The sequence below is a fragment of the Lithobates pipiens genome, unplaced genomic scaffold, assembly GCF_037356315.1.
Source record: "Lithobates pipiens isolate NorthernLeopardFrog02 unplaced genomic scaffold, aLitPip1_a1.2 Scaffold_3, whole genome shotgun sequence".
Taxonomy (NCBI): Eukaryota; Metazoa; Chordata; class Amphibia; order Anura; family Ranidae; genus Lithobates; species Lithobates pipiens.
The window spans coordinates 37,241,853-37,254,026 of NW_027507790.1; the positions used below are offsets into that span (position 1 = coordinate 37,241,853).

Sequence of the window (12,174 nt, forward strand, 5' to 3'; positions counted from 1 at the left end):
TCCTGTGACCCAGAAGAGAAGTATACCCAGAAAAGCTTTGGCCATACTTAAATTACCTGATTAAAAACTGTAGTAGTTTGCTTAGGGCAGAAAGCCAATGTGGCGTTTTGTAATCATTTACTAGCATGTACCGCCAGTGAAAATATTTGCAGCTGAATATGTTCTGCTTACCACCTTAATCGCCTTGCTATTTATTTTAAATGATAAGTTATGTAAGGATCAGCGCCTGAATATTCAGAAGCCTTTGCAGATCAAATTCTGGTTTTCTTCCAAATCTCCCAAAATGAAAAGTCCAGCTGAAAGTCCTGTTTGGTTTTTAGAAATGCTAAAATCTCTATCCCAGTTGCTAGGATACGCCATATTATACTGTCACAGTCTAGTGATGTTACCATAGAGATGTGATTTTATTGCCTTTCTCTTGAGTTTAGACACAACGTGCCCGTGACATCAGAAATATTACTCAGACATCACTCACTGGTGCAAACTGAATGCATTGTAACAGTTTCACCACCAAAAGAGGTTGAATTATCAATAAAGTGTTTCTATTGCCAATGGAATAAAAAAATCGGTTGTTTTTACTGTCATACATCAGGTTTAGTGACACATTAATTCATACTGTCATGTGCCACTTACCTTGTCAACACTGGGGATTGAAAGGTCGAAAGAGGCAGTCCACTTACTTTGTGTCAGTACACCTTATATTCACCTCTGAAAGAGCAGGAAAGGATGTTACCCTACTCTGATAGAAGTTTGCTTCTAGGTGCATGGACCCAATGTCACCCTACACTGATAGAGGTTTGCTTCTAGGTGCATGGACCCAATGTCACCCTACTCTGATAGAGGTCTGCTTCTAGGTGCATGGACCCAATGTCACCCTACTCTGATAGAAGTTTGCTTCTAGGTGCATGGGCCCAATGTCACCCTACTCTGATAGAAGTTTGCTTCTAGGTGCATGGACCCAATGTCACCCTACACTGATAGAAGTTTGCTTCTAGGTGCAAGGACCCAATGTCACCCTACACTGATAGAAGTTTGCTTCTAGGTGCATGGACCCAATGTCACCCTACTCTGATAGAAGTTTGCTTCTAGGTGCATGGACCCAATGTCACCCTACTCTGATAGAGGTTTGCTTCTAGGTGCATGGACCCAATGTCACCCTCCTCTGATAGAAGTTTGCTTCTAGGTGCATGGACCCAATGTCATCCTACTCTGATAGAAGTTTGCTTCTAGGTTCATGGACCCAATGTCACCCTATTCTGATAGAAGCTTGCTTCTTGGTGCATGGACCCAATGTCACCCTACTCTGATAGAGGTTTGCTTCTAGGTGCATGGACCCAATGTCACCCTACTCTGATAGAGGTTTGCTTTAGGTGCATGGACCCAATGTCACCCTCCTCTGATAGAAGTTTGCTTCTAGGTGCATGGACCCAATGTCATCCTACTCTGATAGAAGTTTGCTTCTAGGTTCATGGACCCAATGTCACTCTATTCTGATAGAAGCTTGCTTCTAGGTGCATGGACCCAATGTCACCCTACTCTGATAGAGGTTTGCTTCTAGGTGCATGGACCCAATGTCATCCTACTCTGATAGAAGTTTGCTTCTAGGTTCATGGACCCAATGTCACCCTATACTGATAGAAGCTTGCTTCTAGGTGCATGGACCCAATGTCACCCTACTCTGATAGAAGTTTGTTTCTATGTGCATGGACCCAATGTCACCCTACTCTGATAGAAGTTTGCTTCTATGTGCATGGACCCAATGTCACCCTACTCTGATAGAGGTTTGCTTCTATGTGCATGGACCCAATGTCACCCTCCTCTGATAGAAGTTTGCTTCTATGTGCATGGACCCAATGTCACCCTGTAATGATAGAAGTTTGATTCTAGGTGCATGCACCCAAAGTGGCCAAACTGTAAGTACAAACTATACTATTCCACCAATGAAAATGCACAGAATGTTCAGAGACAGTCCAAATCCTTTTAGTATACACTGGCTTGTTTTTTGTTTTTTCTTCAACTTCTTGCAGTTTCCAGTATATCTATACAATAGGAAATGAATGAGGTACAGCCGTAGATAGAAAATAAAACCATAAACTTCTGATAGTCATGACTGCCGAACAGTATATAAATCAGGATCGATAACATGTATAGACCAAATGAAATAGAGCTCTTACTATTATAGCCCATGGTAAGTTCAGTCCGTGAAAGGTCTAAAACAACATGAATGGTCTAGAGACCTGAAGTGGACCTCATTCAATAGGAGCAATAAAATGATTCCGGGGGGGGGGGGGGGCAGATAAAATATATATCCATGGCAAAAAAAAAAGAAAACGGCTAGGGTTTTATATAAAAAAATAAATTAAAAAAAAGAGGGAAAACAAAAAAAAGAAAAGAGGGAGAAAAGGAAGAAGAGAAAAAAAAAAGGCGGTGAAGGTTTACTTTTCATAGAGGAAGGAACCATTCGCACCCATCAGCTTGTGGAACTCATGTCAAAGAGGGTTTTACCCTCCTCAAAATAGACAAGCATGTTCCACAAAGTCCAGATTTTGGATTACAGACTTGTGTTTTTACTGGCTGGTAGAAGCAAGGTGCAGGGAGCTCTTTAGGCCACAGCTGATGCAGCTTGTGTAGAAATGCATATTAAATAACATTTAAGATATGTTTCGAATGTAAAAGGGTTTTCCAGATAAAGCAAAACTGTTGGAAAACAGCCCAAAACAGTGCTAAATAAATGTATGTCAGCTATATAATATATGTTTAGCCAATCTTTTGATACAGACACTCCTGCCAGATAGTTTAGCCTGGTTGGTGACCTCACTTTTTCTTCACTGTGGTTAAAATATAGACCTTGGTCATTGATCTGACTGGATGGCGCTAATTGAGATAGCATCACCTTACTGATGAGGCAACCCAGCTGCTCTTTTACTATCTGCAATAGCCCAATGTTCGACTGACAGCAGTTAACAATGCAGTTGACCCTGATTGTCTCACAGTGCTGCACTTCCTTTTCCAGTCTGAGTCACACTGCACAGGGGATTACAGGAAGCTGCAATCAATACAAGATAAACTAGCATGACTTAAAATGCATTTAACTACTTTTAGTTAAATTTGTAATAGAGGGGAAATCTTCCAATGGGGAGCTGGGGGTCCCAAAGGAATTCCCTTAACTTCCCAAACTTTTTTCAAACAGGGCCAGATTTGATGAATTGATCATGCATGAGGGCCGACCATTTTGCCTGACATTCTTTGAACCATTAAAATGAAATGCAAATGAACTAATACACTGCCCATCAAGAATTATCTTGCCTTTGTGGCTGTGTGTGGTGAAGAGTCTAAGGATGAGCTTGGATGTGTTATTTGGATATACCATATTTATTTGTGTATAACATGCACAGGCGTATAACCATTGCCATGAATGCAGCCTCACCATTGCCCTGAATGCAGCCTCTGAATGCAGGCTCATCATTGCCAAGAATGCAGCCTCATCATTGCCATGAATGCAGCCTCACCATTGTCACGAATGCAGCCTCACAAGTGCCATGACTGCAGCCTCTGAATGCAGCCTCACCATTGCCCTGAATTCAGCCTCACCATTGCCATGAATGCAGCCTCACAAGAGCCATGAATGCAGCCTCTGAATGCAGCCTCACCATTGCAATGAATGCAACCTCACCATTGCCATGAATTCAGCCTCACAAGTGCCATGAATGCAGCCTCACCGGTGCAATGAATGCAACCCCTGAATGCAGCCTCACTATTGCCATGAATGGAGTCTCACCATTGCCATGAATGCAGCCTCACCATTGCCATGAATGCAGCCTCACCATTGACATGAATGCAGCCTCACCATTGACATGAATGCAGCCTCTAAATGTGTGGTGCTCTGGGATTCGTTGGAGGCTACAAAAGAGATATATATCCAAATTACCAGTGGGGCCACATTAAATCATCATGCGAGCTGCAATTGGCCCCCTGGCCGGACTTTGGACATGCCTGCCTTAACTTGTCACTTCCGGTTTAGATATGGGACAGGAATTGAAAGGAAATCTCCAAAATGGGAACACAGATGGTGAAAAAATATTCAGACGGGGTTATACCCTCCCTTGCTCTATCCAAAATAAAAAGAATATTGCCTATGGTTCTACTTTAAAAAAGGGAGGGAGATGGGGAAACCATTCTAAAGGTTATAGGTGTAACACACTGAGGTGTTTAGTCAAGGCAGTAAAAGAATCAGAGTCCCTATAGGTCAGCCAACGGGTCCAGGTTCAGACCTCCTCACATTTTGTTTTGGTCAGAGGACCTCTTAGCCCTTGTACACACGGTCGGACATTCCGACAACCAAATTTAGTCGGATTTTGTCCGACAGATTTTGTCCGAAACTGTTGCATGCGCACGGTCGGACAAAGTTGTCGGAAACAGAACGTGATGACGTTATTCCGTTACGACGGGACCACGTTCACGCTAGTAGCCAATAGCTTTGGTGTAGGAATTTGATCTGAGCATGCGTGGCACTTTGTCCGATCGGAAATTTTCTACACATGATCGGTGTATGTCCGATCGGAGCATTTTGTAGGAAAATTTTACCAACAAGTTGGAAAACTTGGTCCGTTGGATACTCTGACTGAAACAGTCCGATGGAGACCACACACAGTCGGAATATCCGACAAAACGGTCTGATCGGACACATTCCGTCGGAATCTCCGACCGTGTGTACAAGGGCTAAGTCTCTGTTAAGAATCTAAAACTAAATTCTACAGGGTGAGATGAAGTGAAGGATTTCCAATGATGGGAAATTGTCACTCTGGCTGCATATAGCTGGTGCCTCAGGATTCCTTTTGTGATCTTAGAGAGGGACCCGGGTATCAATGACAAAAAAGCCACTTGAGGGAAGCCCAAATATCTGATATGCACATGCTATAGCAGGTTGAGAAGATGTTCCTCCAGAAGGAGGTCAGCTGATGGCCACCAGACATGCAAATAAGTACCTGGCCCCTGTTTAACTACTTATTAATGGATCCATATCTGGAATATTTATTTTTTGCCTGATGTTTAACTTTATTCTTAGCTAGAACACAATTTCACATTAGTATAGTAAACTTTGCACTGCTACTGTATGAGTAACTATAAAAGAAAAGAACACATTTGAAATGAATGATACAACACTTTAAAAGGGACCATGTAATGTTGTACAGTGTTTGAATTGTAACTCCACTTTCACTGAGAAAACAAAAACAACCCTTTTCTTTTCAGTTATTGAGGCTAGGTTCACATATGTGCGGCAGCCGTTTGCAGCCCAGCGTTTGGTGCGTTCCTGTTCACCAGTTCAGATGCGAATCAGGTCCCAATGTTTCTTGAATTCACACCTCAACCAGACCCCAACACACACAGAACCCTTTTGTAATGTGGACCGCGGCCGCCCCAGATGTGTGAGCCAGCTCCATTGAGAGCCGGTTCACTCGCATGTCATGCGAATTGGATGCAGAGACAACCACATCCAGTTCACACATATGTGAACCCAGCCTTATAGTGCATGGATTCCATGTATCAGATCTGTCTGCTATATTCACAAAATCAGTCCTAGTGTTGTATTTAGAATGCTTGGGAAAAGAAGTGAGGCAGTCACTTGAGTGGTAAAAGGACATGTTGGGGTAATTCTGCACACGCAACATGAATAACCCAACTGGCGCTAGAGTTACAAAGAAGCCACATTTGATTTTTGCCAGTTTTTAAAAAACCACTGATAGCTGCAGATTAAAACAAAAAGGTACAGTAATTTTGTATTTGCAGCAATTTAGAAAATGGCTTGTGTAGTAATTATATATTTTATCAATGTTTTAAATAAAATAAAAGTTCTGATTTTGTCCCATGGCACATGGGGCATGCATTTTCCTTTGTTGAGCCACAGTATGTGCTTGTGATACACTGCAGGTGATTTGGCAGCTACAGTATGTGATTGTTGGGGTGTTGTTCTAAATGAAAGGCACTGCAATGCAACCTAAATAGCACAGTAGGTAGCACTGGGCAAAAATAATATTGATAAAAAAAATAAAGTAATTACACCCTATTATTATATTATATTACACACAATATTGTATTGCATTACGGAATCCTATCTGCGGAATGCTGGAAAGCAATATTGATAAGTGCAATTAGCAAGCTGTTTGCTGATAATGTTCAGACATACTAATACTCCAGTAAAGCTCACAAATCTGCCTAATATACATTTTCATGCCACAAATTTAATCACTGAAAATTGCATTTGTGCGTTAATCGTAATTCTGTCTGAGGTGCCAGTTTCAACAGGTTAGACATGTTTTATGTGCAACTGACTTCCTGTCAATAAACTGATTACCAGTGCAGAAATCTTTTTAACTAGAATAGATGTTTTTAAATCACGAAATCTCAGAGGAATGTAAACCATTATTAGGAATGGAAGAATACCAAAACATGATTGCGTTGATTTTCTCCTTCTTGTTGTCCTCTTAACCTAAATGACCTCTGTGGTGTTTACTAATGCCAAAACGAATTGAGCTAAGTAGCTTTGAAGCTTTGGTTAGCAAGCACTAAAATTAATCCTCTGTTACTTGGGCAATAGTCTTTTGAAAATCAAGGTGAGCATTTTCAGAATTTAGTTACTAATTTATTGCTATTTGTATATACAATGGCCACATGTTGCCACAGGAATGAAAGAAACCTACATTAACCTTTGCATGAGGGAAAAATACTTTACTCCAGTTCTTCTAACGACCAGCTCTTTGTGAAAAAATGTAACATTTAGTTCTTATGAATAGCCAGCCCTTCTTGGCACATAGCTGAACTTGTCTTAAAAGAAGGTTGAAGGGGGACCTGTCAGTAGGCCAGTCATACACAGAGCAAACCATGGGTTGCAGGAAAGAAATTTGCTTAATTCCCCCAACAACACTGACAGTGTTGATGCGGGAATCCCTACTGCTGGGCCATTGTCTTCTCCCAGTGGGGGGAATCAATAGATCAACTTAACTTGGTACATTCAGCCTGCCCATACATGGCCAAGATTCGATCTGTGTAACTATGGCCTGCCTAAGGGTGGGTCGCAGTTGCAGACAGTCCCTGTCCCTTCTCATACTCCTCTCAGTGACTGTTGCCCACCCTTCAGTTGGATGTCCTGATTGTATCTAAATTCCTGTGTCTCGAGCAATGAGAGTTCAAAAATTGGATTTGCTTTCTGTAAAATCTAAATCTTGGAGTTCATTGAGGGGAAAAAGGTCACACCCAGTGGCGGCAGGTGTTTTTTTTTTTTCCCATTTTTTTTTTTGGGGGGGGGGGGGCGGCAGCAAACAACCGGGTCATCCACTGGTTAGATGAGTGAGGTGCAGCGGCTGGCTTACAATTCTTCTGTTTAGCAGTGTCCTAAACTTCTATAAACTTCTATAAACGGCAGCATAACTCAATTATATCTGAATTCCTGTGTCCCTCAATAGACTCCAAGAAATAGATTTTATGGTAAATACAAAAACCTTATTATCTGATCCAAAGTCCTCTTAAAAATTTAAATTTCACATGGTGCAGTGGTGGCGTTCTACAGACTTCCTTTCTATATTATGGGTTTCAATTCCTTTTTTACCATTTACTAGTTATCTTGAAGGGGACTTTTCATAATTTTTTATCAACAGTATTGTCATTAAACAGAAATAGCTGATGCACCCTTTTTAAGTTAGCAGCCACTATCGTAGTCTAAGCCCTTGTACACACGGTCGGACATTCCGACAACAAAATCCGTCTGATTTTTTCCGACGGATTTTGTCTGAAACTGGTGTTGCATACACACGGTAGGACAAAGTTGTCGGAAAATCCGATCATTCAGAACGTGATGACGTTCGTTCGTTACGACGGGACTACGTTCAGGCTAGTAGCCAATAGCTTTGGTCTCGTAATTTGATCTGAGCATGCATGGCACTTTGTCTGATCGGAATTCTCTACAAACGATCGGACGGGGTCCGATCAGATCATGTTGTTTGAAAATTTTATATCCAGCTCTCAAACTTTGTTGGTCGGACATTCCGACGGAAAAAGTCCACACACGGTCGGATTATCCGACAACACGGTCTGATCGGACATTTTCCGTCAGAATTTCCTACCGTGTGTACAAGGGCTAAGTGGTGCTGCCTATGTGGGAAATATGTTAGCAGTGGATAGAGATCTAGCTTCCTAGGCCTGGGACTGTGTTGTGTGTTTCAAAATTTAGGCTTGTAAGTTATTACTTAAAAAAAAAATTTCTGTTCAGAAATAGAGTTTTTTTTTTTTATTACAGCACTTTAAAAAAACTTTTATTTTTCTATGTAATTCTACAAACAGGCTACAGAAATGGAAAGGCAATTGTCGCTGCAGGTCAGTGTGCTTCAGGAGGAGTTCCGTGAGAAGAGTAAGTCTGCAAGTCAACACATTTCACGGCTGGAAAATCTTCTCTCAGAGGTCAGCTTCTACTTATATAAATGATAGCTTTGAGGGACTTGACTAAAGAAACTATTGACATATACCTGTAGCCTAATTTAATTGATTGTATTAACGTATCTCTTTTAATTTCTATTAAAGGTAACCTGTAGCGATATAGTGTAAATGTGTGAGCTACTGCTGCTATTTTGAAGGTGCAGGCTTCAGGGCTTTTCTTCTGTTCCTGGTTTACTACCTGGTAAATTATTGACCTGGAACGCGCCTGTAGATTGAGCATCCAGAGGTTCTTAGACATCACTGTCTGCATGTTTGTAATAAGTCATTGTCTTAATAGGCACAGTAGCCAGGATCAGGGTAACAGCCCTAGATAATGCAACTTTAAATACAGGTGCATCTCCAAAAATTTGAATATCATCAAAAAGTAATTTTTTTTCAATAATTCAATTTAAAAAGTGAAACTCGTAAATTATATAGATTCATTACACATGTGAGTTTCACTTTTTGAATTAAATTACTGAAATAAATTAACTTTTTGATGATATTTAATTTTTGTCTGTGAAGTCATCATCAGTATGTGGCTTTTCCATTGGAGTACACTGAGCTATGTCTTTAGGAGTGTAACTTGTACCTTTCTTAATAAAGATTCCTTCTGTTAAAAAAAAAAAATAATTGAGTGGAGGAAGACCAGGACCACAACAAGAAAGCGTATCGGACTATAGCTGGCGGCACTGATTGTTCAGGAAAAACCTGAGAGCCTGTTCATACATGGATCGTAATTTGGCCCGTCACTGCTAAACCGACCAAATTTCATTTCAGTTTAGTAGATTATTATGCTGTCCAGCAACAATTTTGCTTGATATAAAAGTTTAGTACAAACTGTAAGCCCCTGTACACACGGTCGGACATTCTGCCAACCAAATCCGTCGGATTTTGTCCGACGGATTGTGTCCGAAACTGTTGCATACACACGGTCGGACTAAGTTGTCGGAATATCCGATCATTCAGAACGTGATGACGTTATTTAGTTACGATGGGACTACGTTCAGGCTAGTAGCCAATAGCTTTGGTCTAGGAATTTGATCTGAGCATGCGTGGCACTTGGTCCAATCTGAATTCTCTACACATGATCGGAGTATGTCCGATCGGACCAGTTGGCCGGAAAATATTTCCAAAATGTTGGAAAATTGGGTCCGACGGATATTCCGACGGAATCAGTCCGATGCATACCACACACAGTCAGATTATCCGACAACACGGTCCGATAGGACACATTCCGACGGATTCTCCGACCGTGTGTACAAGGGCTAAGACCACTTTCTCACATGCTGTCCGATCAGGTCCGCCTGTCTGGTTTTCAGGCAGGCCTGATTGGACACTCCATTCACCCCTATGGAGCAACGGATATAAGCTGTGACATGTCCGCTGACATCCTCCGCTATCCATTCGGATCCAGTACGCCAAATCCAAACGGATAGAAACCCTATTTTCCATCTGTCTGGCATATCGAAACAGATGAAAACGGACAGGCGGATACGTTTTCATCTGATCTCCCATAGAGGACAAGCTGGCTCTCATAGGTCCATTTCAGCACAGTGAGTGGAGATGGACCTGTCATCTGCCTGCTGAGCGGAGATCAATGGATCGATCCCTGTTGAGTAAGCGCAATCCGTAAAAAAAAAAGTATCTGACCTGTGTGAAAGGGGCCTAACACTGCCAGGAGTGCTTCCAACACCCACTTTTTTTAAATCTTCCTTGGAAAAACTGCTGTAGTTGCTTAAGCACCCCTGAAGAGTTATAGTTTCCCCCAGCCCTGTCACTGTTGCATTTGAAGGACAGTTTGGTCTACATGTACAGTATATGTAGGAAAAAAAGCTAAATTAAAATAAAAATGTATTGTTATCATTATATGTATTAACAGCAACACTCATCAGAATACACCATTTTTATAATAACGTTTCTTTAAAAACACAGGCAAGGATATTATAAAAGGCATAACAGCCTTTTAAGTGATGGCAAATCACAGAAAGCCATTGCCAACCAAACAGATTTCAGATCACTGTCATCACATTGATTAAAGATAATAGCTGACTGGTGGTTTGGATTACTGCACTTATAGCAGACCTTTTTTTTTCAACTTTCCATCTATTAAATCTTGTGCCCTTGTGGATAGTAAAACTTTTTTTCTGCCAGTAGATACCTTATACAGCCCACTTGCTGCTTCTTGTCTGGTCATTAGCCTAGGCCAGGGATATGCAATTAGCGGACTTCCAGCTGTTGCAGAACTACAAGTCCCATGAGACATAGCAAGACTCTGACAGTCACAAGCATGACACCCAGAGGCAGAGGCATGATGACTTGTAGTTTTGCAACAGCTGTAGGACTGCTAATTGCATATCCCTGGCCTAGGCTTATGACATCATGCACAGCTCTCTCTCTCAGTCTCGTGAGAGTTTGCCAGGAAGGGAGGGGGGATGAGTCATAAGAGGGCCAATAAGAGCTGCAGAGCTGGAGGTGTGTGTCTGTGTAAATCTAGGAAGTGAACAGACAGCAGCTGCCCACAGTTAAAATGGCGGCAGCCAGACTTAGTGGAGGGAGATTTCTGCAGCATATTTGGCAAGTACAGAATCACAGTATATATAAAATAATATACAAAGTGGTTGGAGGGAAGCTTCAGAATGGCAAAGATGTTTTTATTAGAAATAATGTGAGCAGACTACAGTTGCTCTCTAACACAATGGAGGTTATTTACAAAAGGAAAATCCACTTTGCACTACAAGTGCAAACTACAAGTGCAAAGTGCAATTGAAATTGAACTGATTGTGCACTTGGAAGTAAAGTCGCTGTAGATCCAAGGGGGACATGCAAGGAAGATAAAAAACAGCATTTTGGCTTGCACGTGATTGGATGATCAAATCAGCAGAGCTTCCCCTCATTTCAGATCTACCCCTTAGATTTAGAGCGACTGCACTTCCAAGTACATTTTCAGTGCAATTTCAATTTGTAGTTTGCACCGGTAAATAATCCCCAATGTCATGTTTGTTAAAAATCCATAACTAGATAAGTCAAGGCACTTTTTATTGAATCTGTTCATATATAGTGGTGCTGAGTAAGCCATATCGTTAATGGTCTTTGTTTATGAGAGTGATGACAAACATGGGCAGTTTTATTCATCCTCAGGGAGGTAAAATAAAAATTCCCTGTGGATGCCTTATGATCATTTCATTCAGCAGCCTGAATGACTCTTCTTTACTGCAGTATTCATTTTAGTGCAATACAGATATTGGGCCTCCATCAGAGCAGACTGCACAAGTTTTCTAGAATAGATTTTAGATTGGACAGATGGCTAATATTGGCGGTTTAATTGATTGTAGTCAGGGAGCCGCACAAACAATTAATCGTCGGGGAGGAAAAAATGAAATTTCTCTGCGGATGCCTTATGATCATTTCATATAGTAACCTGTACTATGACTCTTTACTGCAGCATTCATTTTAGTACAATACAGATATTGGGTCTCCATAAGAGCAGACTGTACAAGTAGAAGTACAAATAGATTTTAGGTTGGACAGATGGCTGATATTGACAGTTTCATTGATTGTAGTCAGGGAGCTGCACAAACAATCACCACACATATTGATTATTCCATTGTAATGCTGGGTAAGCTGTCATCTATAACCTTTCCAGAGAGGGCATGAATTCCACAGCAATATAAAGAACATATATGCAGTAACATGTAATGATTACTC

At 41.2% G+C, this 12,174-nt stretch overlaps 1 protein-coding gene across 2 annotated transcripts in view; it reads left to right on the forward strand.

Annotated features, from left to right (window-relative positions):
• BICDL1 (BICD family like cargo adaptor 1) overlaps nucleotides 1-12,174 on the forward strand; it is a 151,296-nt gene that overhangs the window by 53,435 nt on the left and 85,687 nt on the right. For both annotated transcript variants that reach the window (XR_013263844.1, XM_077461442.1), the window contains exon 3: nucleotides 8,335-8,451. Coding sequence is in view for 1 of the 2 variants with exons in the window: in XM_077461442.1 (XP_077317568.1) it covers nucleotides 8,335-8,451 (117 nt within the window). In the remaining variant the exon portion in view is untranslated. The remainder of the gene's footprint in view (nucleotides 1-8,334; nucleotides 8,452-12,174) is intronic.